The 24146-nt window shown below is 39.4% G+C and overlaps 1 protein-coding gene across 20 annotated transcripts in view; it reads left to right on the forward strand.

The window, feature by feature from the left end:
• Positions 1–24146, forward strand: part of TENM1 (teneurin transmembrane protein 1) — a 773006-nt gene that overhangs the window by 644720 nt on the left and 104140 nt on the right. For 18 of the 20 annotated variants that reach the window (XM_087427630.1, XM_087427629.1, XM_087427639.1 and 15 more), the window contains 3 exons: positions 5910–6053; positions 13305–13554; positions 21518–21538. In XM_087427630.1, coding sequence (XP_087283756.1) covers positions 5910–6053; positions 13305–13554; positions 21518–21538 — 415 coding nt within the window. The remainder of the gene's footprint in view (positions 1–5909; positions 6054–13304; positions 13555–21517; positions 21539–24146) is intronic. The other 2 variants (XM_087427647.1, XM_087427644.1) reach the window with 1 other exon arrangement.

The raw sequence follows: 24146 nt of genomic DNA on the forward strand, positions 1-24146 counted from the left end.
TTAAATCTCCCAAAGATACCAAGCCTCAAAACCTTACACACATGCTGCTCTCTCTGCCTAGACTGTTCCTCCCTATACTTCATGAGAGAAACCTCTTCTCATCAAGAGGCTTTCCTTGCCTCCCCATTCCAATTTATATTCCCTTGTTACACTCTCTCATAATACCCTGCATTTTCCCATCATAACATTTATCACAATTTGTATGCATGCGTGTGATTTGTTTTTGTCTTATATTTGTCTCTCTGACTAGAAGGTGAGCTCCATTGGGCAGAGGGGTGCTATCTTGTTCTGTCTCGTTCATCCTCAGTGCCTGACAACAGGAGGTACCCAGTGAATATCGCATATTTGTTGAATGACTGAAAAACAAATGAATAAGGACAGAGGCTAAGGTTGAACCCTAAGCCTTGCCTATATAATGGGATGGTGGGCCTGCCAAGGGAGAGGAGGGCAGTGCCCACGTACACAAAGGCACTCACAAATGTGGATATGACTCAGTACATCGCCCTGCCTTAGGTGGCACATAGGTCTTCCAGGTTCCAGGTTTGCTTTTCTGCAACTAGGCTCAGACAAAGCAGCCAGAAAAAATCGCATAATACTAGGTTTCAGTGTAAAGGTCTCTTGACGAAAGCGTTATGTGGCTACTTCACCCCTAGATGCTTTTTACTTCCTACCTGTACTTTCTCTTCATCCAACTACCTCACTTTTAGCACTAACATATTTAAACCTTATTTTTGTAAACTGGTATGGTACAGATCCTATGTACAATATTACCAAATCAAATCCAGTGATTCATTAAAAAGATAATAACATCATAACCAAATAGAGTTTGTTTTAGGAACACTAAGATGGTTCAACATTAAGAAACCTACTGCTATAATTCACCACATTACTAGATTAAAAGAGAAAACTATGTGAATAGCTCCATAAGTGCTGAAAAGGCACTTGATAAAAATTCATCACCTGATTCTGACACTCTTGGTAAGCCAGGAAAATAGACAGATAAACAAAGCATTTCAGGCCACTGGGCAATGTGTCAAATTGAGAAGCCTCTGGGGTCATTCTATCCTATGATAAATCACTAGAAAATAGGAAAAAGTAGAAGAAGTTCTGGGAGCAAGTACCTGTTCTCAATAGATAGCATTTTATCTATATAGTCTTGGTCTGTTGTTGCCATGGCTTTCATTTGGTTCCTTCGGTCTCTTGCTTTTTGTTGTTGTTGTTTTGCGTTAATCTACTATTTTAAAAGAATGGGAAATATTTAGTGTTCTACTTAATGATTCCTTTTGGATAAGAAGGTTTTGATCTTGTTGTTAGTTACCTTTTAAATGTCATGAAATTATTTTTAGATGTTCCTTGAGTTCATGAAGTTAACATGTAAATTTCTCACACTGACTATGAGACTACTTTTAATTATATATTGCCTTCATAAATGTAATCATTATGAATTCTGAAGCCTTAACCTGAAACTGTTGAAAATCATCTGCTTAATCTTGTCATATTTTGCACATCAGCTTCATTGCGTGGCATCTTTACCTTAGCTACTTAATGTCAGTCTCCTATCCCAGCCCTTATAGATGAATGTCACCGTCACTAAATTGGGTGTCAGGGGCACTGTGGCGCTCAGCCTTCTTGCAGTCCCCACATCATACAAGTGCTACTCCTCTGATAAGTAGAATGAGCATTCAGTTATTTTCCCAATGTCAAATGGCTTTGGGGGAGCAAGCTGCTATCTTTTTGTATAAGCCAGTATGATAAAGTCTTCTTTATAAGTCAGTATAATATTTGCAAGATGACTAACAGTGGAGTCAGAGGTGCAATCCAATGACCAGAGGACAGAGTTCTCTGCAAAAGTAACAAGCCTATCTTGATAACCAATGACTCTTGGTTAAGGAACATCCCATTAATATCTCTCTGTGGAGGTGAGGGCGAGAATACAGGAAGACAGAAGTCCAGACAGAATTAAGAGTGTCACCAGGGATGCAGTCACGTGGTTCAGAGAAAGTATTCTGCCCTATTAATTGCTGTCTTCTCAGTTGCCTTCCCAATATATACACACCAGCATGGGACCACTATACCAGCCCGTGGGAAGTATAGGCCGGGACCCCTCCTTCTCCACCTGTCTCTACTCACTGCCAGACTAGTCTGTCTTCTACAGCTCCTTTAAAATGTTGATGAATAATTATTTTTTCCTTCCTATTACACTATTCTTCTTAGTCCCCGCTCCAGAGTGCCAGAGGCTGAATCCGTGGCCTATACCATGTTGTGTGGATGATCAGATGTGATAGGCAACAGGCCTCCTGGGAAATGGTAGTGGTTCCCTCTGCTTATTTAGCTGAGACTCAGCTGTCGCAGTACCAGGCAGAGTGTAATGTCAGGGCTCAGCATTTTCAGTGCCAGCCACTGAGTAGCCCTTTTTCCCCGTATTTAATTATATGAAAAAGAGTAGGTGTTTAGTGCATTACAGTCTGCTTCCATGAGAGGAAGTCTAGGATTGGTTGCTACTGTATTTGCCTGTTCCCTGTGCATTTGGAAAGCAGCTCAACTCCGTGAGGTGAAATGTCTGCCTTCTCATAAGCCGATTGCAAGTTCCAGGATTATGTTCAAGTGGGCTGCTGTCAGAAAGAAACCTTGCCTTTTTACTCTGAGCAAGGAACCACATACAAAAATACCCCAAGACACAGCCATTCTCATTAAAGTCAGTTGGAATTTTGGACAAGTCTTAAGTATAAATTATAAATTTATTAGCTCATAGAGCTTTCTCAGGAGCAAGTAAATCTAATAAAAATTAGAGGGAACTTATTAAGTGCCCGCTTTGTTGCTATTTGCTATGACTAGGGAAAAAAAAGTAATATAATCGTGGGGTTTGCAGCCAACGCACTTTTTTGTTGTGGACTAGAGAGCAATTCAGAGAGCAGATATGAGGAGGTGAAAAGAGTATGTCTCATTACCATTGCATTGAGAACTCTTTAACTGATACTTTGTATAGGCATTTCCTGCCACAGAGTTGGGAGGATCTTTAACTGTTACTGAGAGGGAAAAAGCAGGCTCCAAACCACCATCGGAGGTCACCAGGGCACACTGCTTATTTGCAAAACTACACAATCACTTTCCGGAGAAGGGATTCTAGGGAAGCTCACCAGGCTTACAATGTACAAAAGGCAGATCCTGGCAACGGTAGGGAAGGAGATGATGGCTTTAAGGGAACTTGTAATCATTATCGTTGTGATTATTTATTAATCAAGACTTTTAAATGTTGGCAAGGGAAGCAGAAGCTGTGTTATTCCACACACCAACATGGCCCTAAGTGTGCTTTGTCACCACCTGATTATTCTAACATGAGATATAATGCTCTCTTTGGCTTTTGGGTTTGATCCCCAACTTGAACTGATCAACTGCAATCTTGAAAGAATGCACTTTAGAATCATAGAGTGTTAGTGTTAAAGGGGGATTATGAGAATTATCTAGTACACAGGTGTTTGATCTGAGATCTGTATTTGGACTTCAGGAGGTCAGTGAACCCCGTGGAATTATACACAAAATTTTGTGTGTATATGCATTTTTCTAGGAAAAAGATCCATAACTTTCATCAGATTCATAATAAGAGGTTCCCTGACCCGAAAGGGTCTAAGAACCACCAATTCTAGTCCACCTTCCACCCCACCTCCACACCGCTTTGTTACCAATGAGGAGCATGACTCTCAGAGATGGAGAATAATTTGCCCAACACCACACAGCTAGTTTTAATGGGAGATCCAAGAGTTGAATTCTTTTCTGACTCTAAGTCTAAAATCAGCTCTTTCTGCTATACCAGAGTTGTTTCAGCAAGCTCCCGGGCCATGATAAGATATCAAGGAGATTGTTGACAGCAATGATTTTTGCCACGAGTGTAACCTGAACTAGATTACCTTTGAGATCCCTTTCATCTCTGAAATTCTGTTTCCATCCACCTTAATAGAGAACAGCATTGACACAGATGATCCCAACTAATTTCCATTTAGAAATTATTTCCATTTTATGATTAGTCTTTCCCACTCCCCATTGATCTCCCTTACTAATAATGCTTGGTTAGAGCTAATACTAAAATGAGTTTGCATTCCATGAGTCTTCACCCGCTGATAGCAGGGTAGAAGGGCATCCTCATCAGGACCAGCTACATAATTTGCAGGGCCCAGTGTTAAATGAAAATACAGAGCCTCTTGTTAAAAAATTGTTAAGGATTTCAAGACAGTGACAGCAGAACATTAAACCAAGTGTGGACCCTTCTAAGCATGGGCCCCTATGTGACTGCACAGGTCACACACCCATGAAGATGGCCCTGATCCCTATTAAAGCTTTGGTGGAGTGGGGGACAAAGAGAAGCCAGCCTGTGATTTAAAATTGGCCCAGATGATCCACAAAGTTGGAGAGTTGTATATCCATAATCATAAGGACTTTTTGGCTTATCTATGTATGTGCTCATACACATACACACACAAGCACACATAAATCAGTTTGACTAAAATTACCATCTTTTCTCTTCACCTAATGCCAAAACCCAAAACTAGTTTGCTTTAATTTTTCATCTTATTGTGCTGGCATTGTTTAAGCACACATTTTCATTACCAGTTTTCATAACCAAATGACAAAAGAAGGAATGAGTTCTCCAGGGGCATCTAAAGAGTCACGTAGAGGCAGGTACTTGAAAGTAATGGCAGACGACCAGCTAGGGATATTTTAAGCTGCCAGAAATGGAGAAAGCAGCTTCAGGGTATGCAGCGTCGTGAGCCAATACTCTCAGGCTTAGAACATTATGAGGACAGGAAGCATTTTAAATTCAAGAATCAGAAATCTGGGATTCCAACAGGTAAGTAGGTTTACCAACTGAGAAGATGGCTGGGACTTGGTAGACTTGAGCTATACATATTTCAGTAGGGCAGAGGCACCCAAGCTACCGCATTCCACACTTCCCATTTTAGTGGCATACCAGGGTTCCGAGTTTAATGCACAACATCTGTGCTTCATAAGAGCTGACGCCAAATGTGGGGTGATGTCCCATTGGTTAGCTATATGCAGAAACCAAAGTGTCAAGTGCACAAGGTGGAATTTACTCTTGCAGGGCTTGCAGCACTCTAAGCAAACTCAGACTGCTCAGCAAACTAAAGGCCAGTTAGCACAGGAGAAAATATAAATTGGGCAAATCAATTTTTATTAGTCTCATGTGTAGTCAGTTGTTGTATAAGTGACCCAGTACTCCCAAGTCAGCTTCCTAAGTGCATTTTGCATTCTAGAGAGATAAGAAACCGGCCCTCCCTGCACTTCTCCTACAAAGGTAAAGAAAGAAATTGTATCACCAGAACTTAAGCCTTCAGAGGGCTTATTTCTTTTTTTTTAAAGATTTTATTTATTTTATTTTTCCCCCCAAAGCCCCAGTAGATAGTTGTATATCATAGCTGCACATCCTTCTAGTTGCTGTATGTGGGACTCGGCCTCAGGATGGACGGAGAAGTGGTGCCTCGATGCGCACCCGGGATCCGAACCCGGGCCACCAGCATTGCAGCACGCGCACTTAACCACCAAGCCACAGGGCCGGCCCAGAGGGCTTATTTCTTCCATTTTACAACACAGCCTCCAACCCAAAAGCCCATACTAAAGCTTAATGTCCATAAACATGTAATACCTGCCTAATGACAGCGCTCATTCACCCACTCATTCATATATTTATCCAACATGCACCGACTGATCACTTTTGGATGCCCAATGCTATGCTAAGTGCTACGCTGTACTGTGCTAGGTGAAAGGCATTTGCAGTCAAATTTCAACCTAAATCAGAATTCAGTAGCAAATGCAATACTCACAGAATTATTAACCAGTGTAAAAAGGACGCCAGTATTTTAAAATTTTCTAATGTGTTATTAACTCTTTGTTTGCAGTATCTGTGGGATATGAATATGAAACATGCCCTGACTTTATTCTCTGGGAGAAAAGGACAGTCATCTTACAAGGTTTTGAGATGGATGCTTCTAACCTAGGAGGTTGGTCGTTGAATAAGCATCATATTTTGAATCCTCAAAGTGGTAAGCAGCTTTTTAAATATTTATTAATACTGTTTTCCTAATGCTATATACATATATATACATATGTAATACATATTCATTGCAGAAAATTTGGAAAAGTACAAGGAAAAAATTACCTATGGATCCACCACCTAGAGATGAAAACATTAGTATATTTCTTTTCAAATACAATAATCTGCTTTCAAATTAGTGCTAGTATAGTGAGACCTCTTCATCACAAAGTATATGAAACTGGGTTTTAAGAATCATCTATCATTATTCCTCTATCCTAAGTCATTAACCAATTTATCTGACATAGTAACCAACTCTTAAAAAGTGGAAAAATAATTGCCATATTTCATATACTCTAAGACACCATAAATTATAAGTACACCATTATTTTGTGGAAAGTGCTGCCAATTAAACTATGACATGCATTGATTGCAAGACACATACTTATTTCAGAGATATTAAAATGTGAAGCAAAATGTGCACCTTAGAATTAATGAATCATCTATGCCATACAGTTTTCAAAGGGCTTTAGTGAACTCTGTCCCATTTTGAACACAACCCTGCAATGTGGCATTAACCCCATTTAAAAGGTCAATAAGCTGAGGCTTAGGTGGTCACGTGACTTTCCGCAATGTTGCACGGTTAGTAAGTGGCTAGAGCCATGTGCTCTTTCTCTACACCACAGTGTTTGTCCACATAAATGTCAGTATAGCCGATAAGAAGCTAGGAATAGAGTAAAAGGACAGTAATGGTACAAGAGGAGAAGAGGTAGGAGGAATACAGGGGAAGAAGTGAAAGTCTGGGGAAAGAAAGCAGTCCTGGACTTCACTTAGTTTTAAGTCCCCTAAGTCCTGGATTTAGGAAACGAGGAAAAAGCAGTGAGAATCAGGACACACTGATCTTCAATCTTTGCCTTCTTTGGACCACTTTTCCTGCTGACACTTTCTCCTAGTTTGTAACATAAATGTTAAATAAATTGGGAGAAGGAGCTACAGGTGCTCTTGAGCCCATGCGTCTCTAAGACAAACTGATTTTGCTACCTGGGTTATAAATGCTTCATCCAAATTCCTCCACCTCCTTTTGCATCCTACTGGGAAACCGGTCATTGGTGTTTCCATCCAACTTTCATTTGAACATCTACTGGTAGGTTTTCACTGTGAAATCATATTCCTTTTCACCTAAAGAGGCAGATTTTGAGCAACCTTTAGTAGAACAAGTACTTTGGGTTATTTCTCCAGGACTGGGGCTGTGAATGTCATGAGGCAGCTACAGTCTTCCATCTAGCCATCCTTGTGTGCATCTTACCTTTGTGAAACAGCTGGCTAAGGTCGGGTTACCTTGTAAGGCCATGAACTAACTGACCAAGGCTAGGAGATCCATTTTATAATCACACCTATGATCTTACTTCGTTTGCACCACAGTTGAATCAGCTGAGCCAACCAGCCACACAGGCTGGGAAATTTTGATTGGCAAAGCTAACCAGGTTTGCTTCAACCATAGAATGAGACCACCTACCATAGTCAGTGTGGGACCCTGAAGGTAAATGTGTCCATTGTTGTATGCCCCCATTATACCTCCTTCCCCCCTTTCAAGGAAGACTCTAAATTCCATTTCAAATTGTTTATTTTTTAAGAGCAAAGATGCAGCCACAGATATAAAATGTCAACTTTTTACTGTTGTCAAAAGGAGAATCACAGTTTTAAAAATACAAAAACGAAAGGGCAGATGCCACTTATTAAATTATTAGGTTTTTTGTTTTGATTTGAAAGAGTTTGACATTTTAAGCAGCCATTTCTTTTCCACTCACTTTTATTGGCTTGTATGGATTGTCCCTTTCAAATGCCTGTCGTTGACATTAAATACAAAGTGGGAAATGACCTCAATCGAGCCAGCCCCCAGCTGTGTGTTCCCAGTCCTGTCTCCTCTTACCATTTGCTTCACACAGGCTACAAAATTCAAAACTGAGAGGAGTCATTCAGAAAGTTGTCTTTGGGGGCCCCCCAATTTCCAGAAATGTGTTCTCTCCACCCCTAATTCGCCAGTAATTAGTTTTTAGGTAATAGGTATCAAGTTACTTCTGAGAATCTTTTTAACAGCTTTATTGAAGTATAATTTAGACAGCATAAAATTCACCCATTTTAAGTGTACAATTTCAGATTTGTGCAACCATCACCACAACACAGTTTTAGAATATTTTTATCACCCCAAAAAATCCCTTGTGCTCACCACAGCCACACTAAATCTACTTTCTGTCTCTTTCTGAGAGTTTTATTCTGAGAAGAAATGTTACTTTGGATAGTTTTTTTAAAAGGAACATTTGTTCATTTTATCATCTCATTTGTAAGCACATTGTATTTCTAACCAAGAACTGGTCACACTTGCCAGAAAACAGATTTGAAGCCATCTCTGCCAGTGCCTTTCAGCCTGACCTTGGACACGAACCCTTGTCTTAGGATGTTTTTGAAGTCCAAATCACACCCACAAAGGCAGTTTGAGAAGGAGGAATGATAAATGTGAAGGAGCAGCGTTGGGAAGACCAATTTATAAAGCAATGCTCTTTCCCCCTCAGGTCAGATAGTCTTTTCTGACTGATTAAGGCAAGAGTGACATCCTTCCAAGTTCCCCCACTCCACTTCTTTCTGGAAAAAGCCTAACTCTTTAGGTACCCCGCTTTTTTGATCTGAGACAGGTAGCAGATTAGAAACAAGAATCTATCTTCCCCCAATTTCTTCTCACCCGTTAAAAAGACACTGTAATTAGATTGGATGTCTGCTGCCAATCAATTCTTCAGTTTTTCTTTTTTTTTTTTTAAAGATTTTATTTATTTATTTCTTTTCCCCCAAAGCCCCAGTGGATAGTTGTATGTCATAGCTGCACATCCTTCCAGTTGCTGTATGTGGGACATGGCCTCAGCATGGCCGGAGAAGCAGTGCGTCAGTGCGCGCCCGGGATCCGAACCCGGGCCGCCAGCAGCGGAGCACGCGCACTTAACCGCTAAGCCACGGGGCCAGCCCTCTTCAGTTTTTCTTTAGCTCCAAAATCATTATGCAGTGAGTAGTTTCTAGTAGGCAGTGTTTTCAGACCATTTATCATTTCAGTTGCAGCAATTATATTTACCTGACAATTAACCATTGGTTGTAGAGAATTGTTTCCAAATATTATACAATCAGTCATATATTAATATATAGATGATTCCTACCTTCACTGAGATAAAAAACACCAGGAACTTGTGTTGTTCAATATTTCTTCAAAATACATCTTCTTAACGATTACAGAGAGTGCATATTCATTCCTTTTAAGATAAATCAGTTCTTGAAAATTATGAGAAATTAAAATGTGTACATGAATCATCTGTTACAGAGCTAAGCTGTTTATCATAGTATATCTTCATATCAAACATATCCCCTAGTGTTTCCTGCCAGTTGAGCATTAAAAATTATTAGAAAGAACAATCCAGAGTACTAATTGGGTATTGTCATCTGTCTGAAATGGATAAAGAATTTCCTTTAACTTAGCATCCAAAACAGGCCAGTAGTTTGTCAACAAATGGTTTTACTGGGAGGGGAAGTAAATTTCCATTGATCACACTGGCATATCTCCCAGTTTGTGTTTATATCCTCTCAGTCAGGTCCTAAGAGAAATATGTATTGTGTCCCTTGTTGTTCATAAGTCTGAAAAATGGTTTCTTCTTTGAAATCAGCATAAAGCACCACCCACTGGCTTCCAAGGGAAATTTTTATTTCAAACTTATTTATAAGCTTCAAAGGAAGTTCTGAGCAAGGTAGCAGGAGGCTATGAGTAGTGTGTTTAAAAGTATGCTTAACTTATTACACAACAGACTTGGCTTTTTGGCAGAAAAAAAGAAAACTTAGGGGAGAAAATGTGCAGTACGCCCCATCCAGTCGGGTTTCTTTGTTGACTATAAACAAGACACCCAATCTTTAGCAGGAAGTTGGCCTTCATATAAATAATGTGTGTTGTCCTAGGATCATTTGATTCTGTTTTCAGAATGAGCATGTGTGGCAGAATAAAGTGGAAGGGAGGCAGCAGTAATTGATCAAGATTTCCAGGAGCATAAACAAAATATTTTCAAAGCAACCTTTTGGGGAAGAATTGGTGTTAAATCATTGTTGCTAGATGATATGCCCTGGTTCTATGTAATGGAAGGTTAAACAGATTCTTGAAACAACAAAAACACCCTTCAAAATGATCTATTTTTCCAGGGCAATACAAAAGGGGTTTGCCCATTTTTGTTTTGATTGCTTCAGCTTTAAACAGGAATGGTAATTTCAGTACACAGGCACTTTAGTACCTTGCATGAAAGCAAGACATCAATTGTTGAGATGTAATCAGAAAGTGCATTGCCTTATGTTTTATTTCCTTTAATCATTCTTCTTCTTTGATGGAGTGCTGGGCTTTCTAATAGAAAAGGGGAGTTTTAGAATTGCAGGCTGAGAAGAATGGTTTGGAATAGCCATCTTTAGTTTTCAAATTGCCAGGAGCCTGGTAATAACATGTCATTTTGAAGGTAATTGTTAACTATACCGTTATATTGATATAAAAAAATGGAGATCTACCTGTGAAAATAGATGTTAATAGCAAATGTGGTATTTCCAAGCTAATAATTGGAAATATTTTTGAATGATATACCCTATAGTGCATTGCGGAAATACTGACATGCTAAACAGTTGGTTTCCTTATTTATTAGAGAACATATCATAATCTCATTGGTAGGACATTCAGTTAGCGATCATCAGGAGATTTCTTTTCAATGCTGTTGTTCAACTGTCATTCCAGTTCTCATTCACTTCCTCCCAATTCATTTAAATTGCAATGTTGATCACACTGCAATTAAGTGTTTTTAGGAAATGAAATTCAGTCCTATTAAACTTACTTAATTAACTCTCCTAAATCTTAAGAAATTTTTTTACTGCCTGATAAAGTTATTAATAAAATTAATAAGAAAGTAGTGATCCTCAAGATATCTCATAGTTCTGCAATAAAAGACCAATTTGTTGAGGCATAAACTCATAGCTGCTCCAGCAGATCATATGTTGAAAAAATAGCCAGAAATCACCTTGGGAGGGAAAGTAAAAATACTCACATTTGAAATCCCAAGGCTATATGATGTATGGGATTTCTGCTTTCTGGAAGGCCCCTTCCAAGTAAATATTTGGTGCTGTGGTGTTGTGCGTGTTTTACCCTCTTATTTATTTTTGCCAGCAAGGTTCCTGTTTCAGAGTGATCAATAGCTTCTGTTGTAGGACTGTGGGACCAAAAGTTGGAAGAAAACTGAGAAAGACATTTCAGGAAATGTTTAGGGAGAGTAACAGGCAGTCTGAGGAGATAGATAGCAGGGGTCATGGGAGAAGAAAGTAAGACTGTACAAGATAACTGCATTCATTCATGGCTGTCAGTTGCTTCATTCTGACATGTCGGCATGCCTTCTCCCATCATGGATGTTTTACTTGCCCTGGTTCATTCTCGGTAGACTTGAGCTATTTAGCAGTACTTGTTCCTTGGATTTTCTGCCCAGGCTCAGCAGGTTTGCAAAATCATTGGGATTTGGACAAGGAAACTACAAGAGGCTCAAAGCCTATTTTCAACATTTACTGAGCACTTATAATGACTTGGCCACAAGGATTGGCACTAAAATGCAGAAAGGAGTAAGACAGATGGTCTGCCTTCAAGGAGCTCATGTTCTAATGGGGAAGATAGAGAAGTAATGAAAACTGTATCATATAGTGGAATAAGTGTTATAATAGAGCTATGGAAAACAAACTGTGGCCACAGAGGAGGGAGTAACTAATTTACCTGCACAGAGCATTGGGGAAGAAGTGAGCTGAGCTTTGAAGGACAGATAAGAGTTCCCCAAGCAGCCAAGATGAGGAGGCGTTTGGGATAGAGGGAATAGCATGTACAAAAGCAGAGAGGAATGGAAGTCTGTGAAAGTAATTGTAAGTAGTTCGCTATCGCTGGAACTCGGGATATAATTGAGAGGACGATGAGAGGAAAGACTGAAGAAGTAGGCAAGGGCCAAATCATGAAGGACTTTGTATGCCTCCATAATAAGGAATGTGCCCCTTATCCCATAGGGAATATGGAGCTATTGAAAGGTTTTAAACCACACATTGAATAGTCTCTATGGCAGGAGTGTGGACGGTGGTTTGGAGATAGGTATGCATGGAGACCAGGAGACCCCGAAGTTAAGAAAAACTAAACTAAAGCAGTAGTAGGAATGGAGATGAAGAAACTGGTTCAACATATTTTAGGAGATAGGATCAATGGGGATTTAGTAATTAATTAGGTTTAGAGAATGAGGAAAAGAAGAGCCATGGTGATGCCCACATTTTCAACTTGGGTAAATACATGCATGGTGATACCATGCGTAAGGTGGGTAGGGAACACGGGAGGAAGAGCAGGGTTTTGGTAGGGGGTGCAGAAAAATAATGAGTTCAGTTTTAAACTTGATGAGGTTGAGTTACCTGTGGGATATCCAAGTAAAGAGATCTAGTAGAAAATTGCCTGTCAGGTGAGAACTCTGGACAAGAGAAAGTTTCAGCATATAGGGGTGGGAGTTAAAGCTGTGAGAATGGATGAGCTTGCCCAAAGAAATGACTGCACAGTATTTTCCAGCATCTTCATAAGTCAGTATCTCTATTTCCTGCACTGATGATAGTGAGATATGGTCCAAAAGAGTGGAAAATTCAAATCCTTTTCTTATATCTTTGAAGTGCATTCTAGCAGTATGATTTCTTTTCTTTTCACAGAAGTAGATTACCTTCCTGATTGTGTTTTGCTAAGGTTAATATTAAAATTGACTGATATTCCCTTTTCAGGAACCAGTTGCATAGTGAGAGTAATTTAAAGTCAGACAGGTATATGCCAGGCATCAGGAGAAAGCCAGCCAGAGATGAAAACTTAGCTACAGATGATTCACAGAGCCCAAAGTGAACAGGAGATATTAAAAGTTAGTCACCAAATGCTTTATAGAGGCATTCAGAATCAGCATTAAAGGGACTGGGTGTATTTCCCCATTCAACAGGTGGACAAACTAAGGCAAAGCATTATTTTACTGTTTGTTGTGGCTATACAGTTAAACAAAACCAAGGGCTGTGTGCTTCGCTCTCAAGTTCTTTTATGCCAGGCCAAAGCTCCTTCTTGCTTTGAACAATGAGACAGAAATTAAAATGGCACTGAGAATATTGTGTGGTAATTGTTTTTTTTCTCTCTCTCTCTTTTATTTCCCCTTGGCTCTAGGAATCATACATAAAGGGAATGGAGAAAACATGTTCATTTCCCAGCAGCCCCCAGTCATATCAACCATAATGGGTAATGGACACCAACGGAGTGTAGCCTGTACCAACTGCAACGGCCCTGCTCACAACAACAAACTCTTTGCTCCTGTTGCCTTAGCTTCTGGTCCTGATGGTAGTGTGTACGTTGGTGACTTCAATTTTGTAAGGCGAATATTTCCCTCGGGAAACTCCGTTAGTATTTTGGAATTAAGGTAAGTCTCCTCTAATCTGTGTGTTTGCTTAGCGGATAAAGACAAGGCAAGAATGAGATAAAAATGAAGAGACAAGGCGTTACCAGAAGGAGCAGAAAATGAAGTTGCCCATATTGTAACACTGAGCTAAGATGCAGGAATAGGGACAAAGGACATAGGTCAACATGCCCACTGCTCCTACTTGAAGGAACCTTTGGGCATTGCTTTGGGGAACCAGGAAGTGTTGACATCCCCGTATGTGTGGCCTTCCCTGTGTGCATTGCCGTCACTAACATGGATCTCAATACTTCCAAGTGCTCAGGTAAGTCACTCAACCCCTGCTGGCCACTGTGAAGATTGAACAACAATATCTCTTCCATTCTAGCAGGTAGAGGTATTGCCAGATCCAAGAGGCTAACCTTTCTAAGTTCTCTAGGTCCAACCTTTTGAAGTGGTCACTTCATTAAAAAAAAAAAAAAATGGAAGTCTGTTTGCGTGGCATGATAAGGGAGAAAGAACTGGTTTTTTACCCTGAAAAGCTCTATCTCATTGGAAAACAAATGATTAAAGCATTCATCTTTAGACTTTCTCACTCCATTCTAGGAATTTTCTCGACAGTACAAAGTATTTTGACACCTTTTGAAAGGAATTCATGCCATTTAGTATTCCATGTTCTGAAGTTCCAGAAAGACTACAACTAAATAGACCATGGCTTAATCAGCTTTATTTCTCCCTTCCTGAGTCTATAAGACACAAATATATGCCCTCTGGAGTCCCAGAAAAGGAAAACATCCACTCCCATCCCAGTAGGGACAGACAGACCTGCTTTCTCTCCCCTGGGTAAATTGATAGAACCTTCCTTCTAATTGGTTATGACAGCTTTATCCCTGACACATACCTTTGGAACATTAGGCTGAAAGTTTCTCTATGTTCCAGAAGATTTTGATCCCATCCTATAAACTATTCCATAAAACAGTTGTTGCCTCAGGCATCACCTCATTGACCTGAGAATAAGTGACGAAAAATAGTGACTGGGAGAGCAGAGAGACTGATGGAGCAACTTGTATGTACAGAGCACCAAGGCCAGTCAAAACATATGAAAAATCTTGGGTCATTTTCATGTAACACTTTTGTTCACACAAGCATGGAAATTGGGATACATAAGGACGTTCCTCGAAATTTTTCAGATTCTCATGCTTGCTTTGGAATCTACCTCGCTTTTCTCTGAATTAGTCCTTCACAACTAGCAGGGGAAATCTTCTAGTCCCAAGCCCCCATCCATTTTTCACATTAGTTCACTCCAGTTTTAATACATTTCTTAATTATAATTGCAAATGCTGTCATAGAGAAGAAAGCTGTTAAATCCCTTGGCTGATAAGAACATAGGCTGTAAAGTTAAGATTTTATAAAGATCAAGCACATCTAGAGAGTCTAGAGAGGTACTAATTCATAGCACCCTGCCCTAATCAAGTGTTCGTGTACCTCAGGATGTCACACCTCACAGGGACTTGTCATTTCCATTGGTGTATCTCTTTGGGCTCCTACTTACTGGAAAGTCAGGAAGGAAGGCCAAGATGTTTGTATGCCTGGATTTGGAAATGATTTATACAACATAATACGTTGTTTTCAAAACCCTAGGGATGCTCTATCTACATGATGCCAAACATAGACTGAGCACTTAACAATTCATTCACTAACACAATGTTTCCAGTCATGCGGATATCAGCCATCAAGTAAACAGAGACCTTGTCTTCTTGAGTTTATATGGCTAACCCTATAAAGCCTGTATAGCTGGCCTCTATATAGCTAACTCTTTAAAGAAAAAACCTTAGAATTATCTATAAAAACAAAAAATAATAGTAATATTACTGTAAAGAAAACCAAGCTAAGTCCTTTCCTTTGTAATTTAAATGCAAATTTACCTAAGTTGGAGCAATTGTCATTCATCAATGAGATTCTCCCTTGGTCAAGGATCCTTAACAGTTCACAAATTTGCATTTTAGTCCAAAGTACCTTATGACCTTCTAGAGTCATTTGAAGAATAAAATAGAATAACTTGGATCCTAATTGCAAAGTGATTTTCTCAGTATAAAGAGAAATTAGTTTCTGACAGTGAGAAGTATTGTCCAATCCCTCTGTTCATTCTTACCCCACAACGCTGCTTTCTCTCACTGTCACAGCTCTTCAAACACGTAGGCGTGCACACACCATGAGCTCACACACCCAGGCTCTCTCACTTAGCCTGAGCCTCCCTAGCTGGCTCTTCTGAGCTGACATCCTTTAGAGCAGTTCGTAACATTTTTTTTTTAGTTCTCAGACCCTTTTGAGAATCTATTGAAGGCTATGGGCCCTCTCCCCAGAAAAAAAAACACATTCACACAAAATTGTACATGCGATTTCAGGGGTCACATATTTTCCCTCTCTCCCTGCGTCCCCCTGCCCCCCAGCAACCTACTCCTTTAGATGAATTCCTTTTATCAACTCGTGGTTAAGATTTCCTGCATTAGGTTCAAGGAGAAAAAAACAGTGCTTCCTTCTCTACTCCGACGCTCAGAGAAATAAGCCGATTGAATACACATGATTATTTTGACCTAATTGACAGGTAACTTCCTAACTATTTGACTGTAGTCAAAACGATCAAACCAGTTTATGTCAGCAAACATTATCTGTCATTTTTACTCAGAAACTAATATACTTATTAGATTCACTTTTTTTAAAGTATCTATCCTGATCAGTAGTCTATGCTGTGTACATTGTATCTTTCACATATAATTGGTGAATTTTTATATCTGCTTTATAACTTTTCCAGATTTAAACTTCCTGTGGAGAAATAAGCTGATATAATAAGGCTTTGCTATCTTAGGATCCATAATGTTCATTGAATTCTACTGTATGTAGATAGAAACTTCATTTTGTACCACTTTTCTTATTAGAATAAGTTCATTTAATTGTCCCCCTCCCGTGCATATTAGTCATTTTGCTTGGTTGAATCATCTGTTTCCTTGGGAACACAGACTAATATAGTCACTATGTTATTGGTTGCATTTAAAACTGTGAATGGAAGAGCAATATTATCAATAGGCTATTACAGAAAGGGATAGAGAACATTCTAGATCTTCACTCTCTGTCAGGTTATTCATTATATAACCTAACTACTCTGTTCTCTGCTTCCCTATCTATAAAACTGACTTCAAGTTAATATTTGAGCATCTTCTCACATGTCTTATACAGTTTAACTTGTTTTAGGATCCACAGATGTGTAGTTCTGAGCCCAAAGTTTGGTGACATTTTACGAGAGTGTAAAACTTGGTACTACTGGATACCCTTCTAGATTTCCTTCTCTTCCATCTTCTTGTTCCATATTGGGCCACAGTGAACAATTCCAGATGCTCCTTGACATTTCAAAGATTGGAAAAGTATAGATTTTTTCTACCTCAGTTCTACTGATCCAGACAGTCCCCATTCAATGAGTTTCTTTCATCTGACCTCAAAAATAATTTCATTTTCATTGGTTGCCAATCAGTTTTTTTCCTCCAGCTGGTTCCCCATTGGCTGAATGGGGAGAGTAAGGAAAAGTTAGGTATGTCATTATTATTAACAATATGCCAAGAACAACAACGTTATTTCCTCTTATTTAAGTAAATAATATCCCTTTGCCTGTTTCCTACACATTTCATCCGCACATGCGCATCTTAGTACTTCCTTCCAGTGGGAGATTGAGGTAAGATAATGAAGAAAGGAAGCTTATAAGATCATGCAATTAAACCTAAGGGAGTCTCAAAAATACATTCTCTGAAGATTTTTTGAGAGATAGATTCACTTCTATGTGAGATAGTTTAGGTCTTGGTAATCCCTAGGGATTTGCTTCTTGTGTTAAAATTTTATACATACACACACACACACACACACACATTTCAGTAACAAAAAAATGACATCACAGATTTGTGAGCTTAGCATTAGAAGAGTCCACGGAGGTATCTGGTGCAACATAGTACCCACTATATCTCTGACAGTTGACTATCTCTACTTTGTTTGATCCCTTTCAATAACAGGAAACTTAAATACCTCTAAGATAGTCCATTGCATCTTTGGAGTGCTCTGTTAGAAAATTCTTCCTGATATTAAACCAAAATCTGCCTTCATGAAACATCCCCTCTGTAATGGCAAATGTTAGCATCTGAAGCTGCACGGAAGCCACTTCCCTCTTTTACCTGACAAACTTTCACAAGTGTGAAGACACATACCATGGGTTCCTGAGTTTTCTCTTCTTCAGTCTAAACATCCCCCAAGTCCTTCAACTATTTCTCACTAATTATGACTTTATTTCTTTTTCCTTTGATTATGGCCTTAGGGCCACTTCTCGGTTTTCTAAACTAACGGGTAACTATATAAGTAAAAATAGGAGACACCATATCAAGTGCTTTGCAAGAATTCAAGTACAAATATCCTCTTGCTCTCCTCTCATCTTCTAATTTCACAATTCTATTAGAAAACCTATTAAGCATAACTGGAAATGATTTATTCTTTATAAAAACCTCATGCTATTATTGTTCAGGATGCTGTTATTCTCCAGTTGTCCTTCCCTTAAAAATGAAAGAATAAAATAAGAGCCTGGCAAATGCTTCTTGGTACCTTGAGTAATTTGGACTCGACAAAAGTCAATGTGACATGAAAATTTCCCTTAAGATTTTACTGTTTCTTTTACAGTGACTGGTTAATATTTCCTACATTGTTCTCAGGACTCGACTCCTGTCACTGGCTGAGGATTGAGTAGAACTGGAATAGTACCCATTTAGGGGCGGTTAGTATGCTGAGGGGCAGTGGAACATGTAGAGCACTCTGCTGAAGGAACAAATGGAACTCGGACTTTGAGACCTCTGAAAATATCTGAGAAATGACCAAGAACCATCCTCTTATCAGCAGCACTGGAGTTACAAATAGAGAAACACTATATGTAGATGAAATAGGTGGTTACCTCCCTGGTTTGATCTCATGTATTAGCAGTGGCACTCAAAAGGCTCCCTCCACCTCACCCAAAAACATCTTCACTGGCCTTCCACATTGCCCACAATTTTCACTTTAAGAAGTGTGTTTCTTTGAGTTGAGACATTGAATCTCTAAGAGTCTCCAACACAAGAACCTCTGTTAGAATGACCCACCAAGCTAAAATCATCCATTAGTCCCTAGGCATGGCTTTGTTTATCAGATTGGTTTTCAAAGGAACTACTAGCTGAAAGCAGGGCCCTAAAACACAAGACAGGTAAGTGGTGATAAGGGCAAGGGACAGAGCCAGAGCATGGGGGAGGATAGTCTTAGATGAGGGTTGCTGGAGTTGGAAGCTCTAAGAAGTCAGTGAACAGCAGGAGTGGAAACTGGTCTTCAAAGTAAGAGTACCATGGAAAGATGAGTGGGGAGCAAAGTCCCTTCTTCTGACATCAAATATTTCTGGCTAAGTATAAATAAAGAAGCTAAGAATAAAATGAAGAACAAGTAACGTGTTGCAGCCACCACAGAACAGGCCAGGCAAACTCTAATGATGCCAGGTCACTAGATAGCGACTCCAAAGTTGGCATATCCCCTCTTTCTCCATCCCCCACCTCACAAAAATATAAAAGGAGTGAGTTGAACATTATGCTAAGTGAAAGAAGCCAGACACAAAAGGATACATATTGCATGATGCCATTTCTATGAACTATCCAGAATGGGCAAATCCATAGAGACAGAAAACAGATTAGTGGTTGCCTGGGGCTGCGGGGGGGAGGAACAGGGATTGACTGCTAACGGGTACAGGGTTTCTTCATGAGATGATGAAAATGTTTTGGAATTGGATGATGATAACGGTTGCACAACTCTATGAATGTACTGGAAACCGCTGAATTGTACTTTTTAAAAGAATGAGTTTTATAGTATATGAATTATATCTCAATAAAATGTTTTTAATTAAAAAAGAAGAATAGATGGCCCTTTAATCATGTAGATCTTGAAAAAAATCACAGATCAACTTAAAGGAGCATTTCTTGCTCTAAAAAGATTTGTAATTCCACACCTTTCTCCTCCTAACTCACGGCAAGCTTCAAATCAGTCATTTGCCAGGTGGTGATGCCCACTGATGGGGCCAGGCACTTGTAAAGAGCTCACACACTGGCGCCTCAGTGTGTAGTCAGTTGCTAGCTAGACAGCAGACTGACTTTGGTGGTGGCTCAATCCTAAATCCTTAACTAAAAGTAATTCTGAGACAGAACAAGGTCACACAGTGGAAATAAATTCCGTCATTTTCACTTCCTCCCTCTGAGATGTTAATGAGATAAGCTGCTCTGCATAATATGGGACATCTTTCCAAATTCACAGTGACATTATTGGCAGGATCAGAAGCAGCTGCAAGAAAGTCAAATCATTCCCCTCTCCACTCCTTACCATCACCTAAGAATTTCAAAACCCTTTGTAGCCACACAAATGGTTCTGCACCATGAGAATCTGTTATAGATGAAACCATGTTTTAATGAGGTTCTTCTAGTACTTTCACAATCAAACTTCCTTCAGGAGGATCAACCATGTAACAGTGATTAAAGCCAATCTCAAGCACACTTACCCCGTAATTTAGAGGCCACAAAAAAAAGCAAATGTCTAGAGACAAAGAAACAAACAGCTTCAAATGCCCGAGGCCAGGTTTCTAATCGGAGCTCCCCATCCTTACCTTTTGACCTTTCGTGTCAACACACAAGATACCTACCCTTTTGAGGCAGGCCAAGGAAACAGAAAAGTCAGTGGATCCTGCCCTGTGGCCCAACTAGTAAAATTCCAGAAAGATTCTCTTTTAAAAGAGTTGAATCAGTAGTAGAAGATAGCTTCAAATGAAATCATTTTGTATCCTTTCTTCTTGCCTGACATTCCCAAAAATGAGAACATTTTCTAGTTTAGATAAAAAGATTTGTTATCTTCATATTTTTCAAAATGACATAAGGGCCAGGTTTAAAAGGATTTTGAAATTAAAATTACTATATTTTACAGATGATTATAGCCTTTTAACTCTGGGCAGATTTGACCCGAAGTCAGGCCTGTACACAGACTGCACTCCCTGTGTGAGAAGCCTCATAGCAAGTCCCGGAGTGAAATACCCTAGGCAGTACCCTGTGCCAAGAGGTTTACAGATCAGGAGCCCCCAAAGTGTTCTGCTTCTCCTGACCTGACAGTTCTGTTTTGCCTACCCCAGCTGCCCCCTTGGAGCATGAATAGCTGGAAGGCACAAGGCCCTAGTGGTTGACGTACATGGTGTTTGATTGAAACTGTTTTGATGCAACGGTTTTGATGCCAGGGACATTCTGTCATGGTCTAAGAGAAAACCTCATACTTTCAATTCGTTAGGATTTTTAACATTGCTAAGTGATGTGCTAATGTCCTTATCTTATCTCTGAGATGATGTGAGTGGCTCAGGGTTACGTTTGGGATGTCTGGTACACACAAGACTTGATAATAAAACAGTGATTTTGCATTTTGATAAGGTGGCTTTCAAAACAGAGTCTAGAATGGTCAGACCCTTTGCAGTGGCTACTTCTTCAAACCCTAGTCCAGTGGTTCTTAAAACTTATTTTGCATCAGAATCAACAGTTAAGTTTGTTAAAAATAAAATTCCCCAGCCCCACTCCCACCTCAAGATTCTGCTTCAGTACAACTAAGTGTGACGAGAAGCCAAGTGATTCTGATGAAGATAGTCCAGAGAGAACTTTTTGAAAAAACTGCCTTAGATCTTTGCCCACACACCAAGCAAGATATTTAGTCACCTTGACACCATGTTGGGAGGAGAAGCCAGGAGGAATTGGGTCCACTTTGGCTTGCACATCTGACTAAATGATCCCCATGGAGTCTCTCTAATAGCCACAAGCTGAGTGAGGATTAGGTGAACCTGGTTTTATTTGGCTGGTTGAATGATACTGATGACTCTTTATTTGCTTTTACTTGCCACTCGTGGATACCTTGTGCACCCTAGAAACAGAGATACCAGACATAGGTAAGCAAAACACACGGGCAGCTGCCTAATGCTCCTTCTTGCGTAAGAGGCCACCTCCTAATAATGTGCTAACAGGGAAATTTTACTTCCTAAATAAGGTTAAAGGAATAATGTGAAAGTGAATTTGGAAGTTATGACTCAGGTAAGTGTCTTCCAAAAGAAAAGAGCTCGACTAAGTGGGAATTTGCTGAAGGATCAGACTATATTGAAAAGCAAACAAGATAAGTGAAAGCTGGCAGTCCAGTACTTCATGGTAAAGCAAGGCCTCAAGTGTCATTATGTTTCCCTTATGTAATATCACAAATGAGTCTGTAAGTTCAAATAGATTCGATGTTTTCAAGTTGCAGGTAGAAAGAGAAGGAATACAGTAATCTTCCAAGATCCAGAGATATAGTTGACAAGTGTATTAAGAGACAGTGACCACAATGACCTTCTTGAAGAAGATTTTTCTTTTTCCTTTTATGCAACCTCATGGTTTCTATTTCTTCCCACCAAAAAGAAATAATAGAAAAACTTTAAACTGACCATTTGCCAGCAATGGCACATAGCTCTGAAATTAATCATAATGAGTATTTCTATTCAATTTGTTTATGCATTACACTTGTCAAAATTGTTCTAAATTACCTGAAATTGCAAAGGAGAAAATTGAATTTGTTCACTTCCGAGTGCCAATTGTCATTAAAATAACATTGATAGGGTTTTTAATTTGGATTTCATTTGGGAGATGCCACTTCCTAAATGCCAGTGCACAAGATCATCCTTGCTACTTTGGCATAACTGATTCCTTAAACAAATTAAGCTGGTTGTCAAATTGCTTACTGGTAAAGTGTTGCACAGTATTAATTATAAGCATTAATTGCCCATTTAACAATCTATATGATTTTAACTAGCATGAATGAAGTCCTCTTTGCTAAGTTGAAGGGCATTGCTCGAATGTAAAACTAACCAGGAGGTGACAATAAGTCTAACACTGAAGTTATAAAAGAAATCTTCATGTATCTCAAATTGCAATATGCATTTAGACACAAAGGATTAGAACAAATTGTAGTCCCGTGGCTTTTCTTTCTCAGGTAAGGCATATTTTCAGAAAGTTGAAAGAAACCAATCTCAAAAGAACAGAAGTGTACTCGGGAAATGGCATGAGATGGCAAGAAATTGCGTATCAATATAGGAGAACTTCCTGACTGTTGGCTGTCAAGAAAATAACATTAATCAGATTTGAATTTGGTGTATTGGGCTATTCTATTTTTTAAAGGCCAATGCGCAAAGTTTGAGAATAGCCTAGCTGAGCAACATGTTGCTCAATTAGAAGAAGGCAGGAACACTGATTTTTTTTTTTTCCACCTTCAGAGCAAGAGTATTCTGAAGGTATTTTGCGCACACAGTCACATATGATCTAATCTAATCCTAGTCCAGGCACAGGCTTGTTAGTGACCCTGGGCAAGCCCTCTATGTGTCTGGGTTTCCCCAGCTGAGATTTGAGGAGAATGATAATTCTAACTTCCCTCACAGGCACCTTGGGGATAGTCAATAATAAATGAATGTAATGCATTCCAAAGTGCCTTTGTGCGAATAACATTTCTCTTAGATAAATAACCTATGGACTTCTCCTAAACAAAACATGATTAGTCTGGCTCAGTTGAAAATTCCACAAACTGGTGACCAAAGTATTGAAGGTTGTTTTAGGGAAGGGTTGTGACACCTTCTTTGTTCTAGATAGATCAAAGGGCACTCGAGAAATTTTATTCTGGAGGCAAAAATTCAACTAAACATGTAAAAACTTTTACTCAAACTCCTATTTAAGCAGTCTTTGCGACAGAGATGCCTTGTCTGATATGACTGCTAAATCAATTCTGGAATCTGTTGGGGCCCTTTACAGTTTATTTACAGCAGCTGTCATGGTGGTTCCAGGGTTGAAGATGTCCCTGGAATCTACCGGATTCTCTTATTTGATGAAGGTAAGTAGAAAAAAATCAAGTATTACAATTGGATCTGATTTTTTTCCAATTAAAACCATAAACTGGATCCAAAATCAGTATTTGCAAGCCTTTACTATCATTATCATACATAAATATGCTTAGAGGGCAAATACAATTACAAATACAATCAGGAACATGCCAGTCCGTAAGGGTATCTTAATTATTCTGATGACCCTTTCCCCTCCATTTTGCTTGGCTAAGTAGCCAAAGCCTGAACTCTTCCATGTCTTAGTCAGTTTCATGTCCTACAGTTCAGTTTAGTTCAGCACTTACTGAACATTGACCCTATCAAGACACTCTGTTGGCACTGAGGATAGAGATGAATATGGTTCCTGCCTGCAAAGAGTTCAGTGTAGTTAGCGAGAGAAATATGTGAAAAAAATAGTGCTTATGCCCAGCACTCCGATCTTGGTTTCTAATACCATTCTCCAAGAAAAGGAAACAGGGGTCCTTGGATAAATGACTCATTCTAGTACTGGAGCAGGGATTATACAAGATGAGCCTGGAGCATCTTATAGTTCTAGAAAGTAAGGAAGTTCTCAAAAAAAAAAAAAAATAAAACACTCCATGTTGATGGAGGTGTGTCAAAAGGACACAGAAGCCAACAGAAAGAGCTCCCAATGGCTAAA

The sequence above is a fragment of the Ceratotherium simum genome, chromosome X (genome assembly GCF_057802395.1).
Source record: "Ceratotherium simum simum isolate JZ-2026a chromosome X, ASM5780239v1, whole genome shotgun sequence".
NCBI lineage: Eukaryota > Metazoa > Chordata > Mammalia > Perissodactyla > Rhinocerotidae > Ceratotherium > Ceratotherium simum.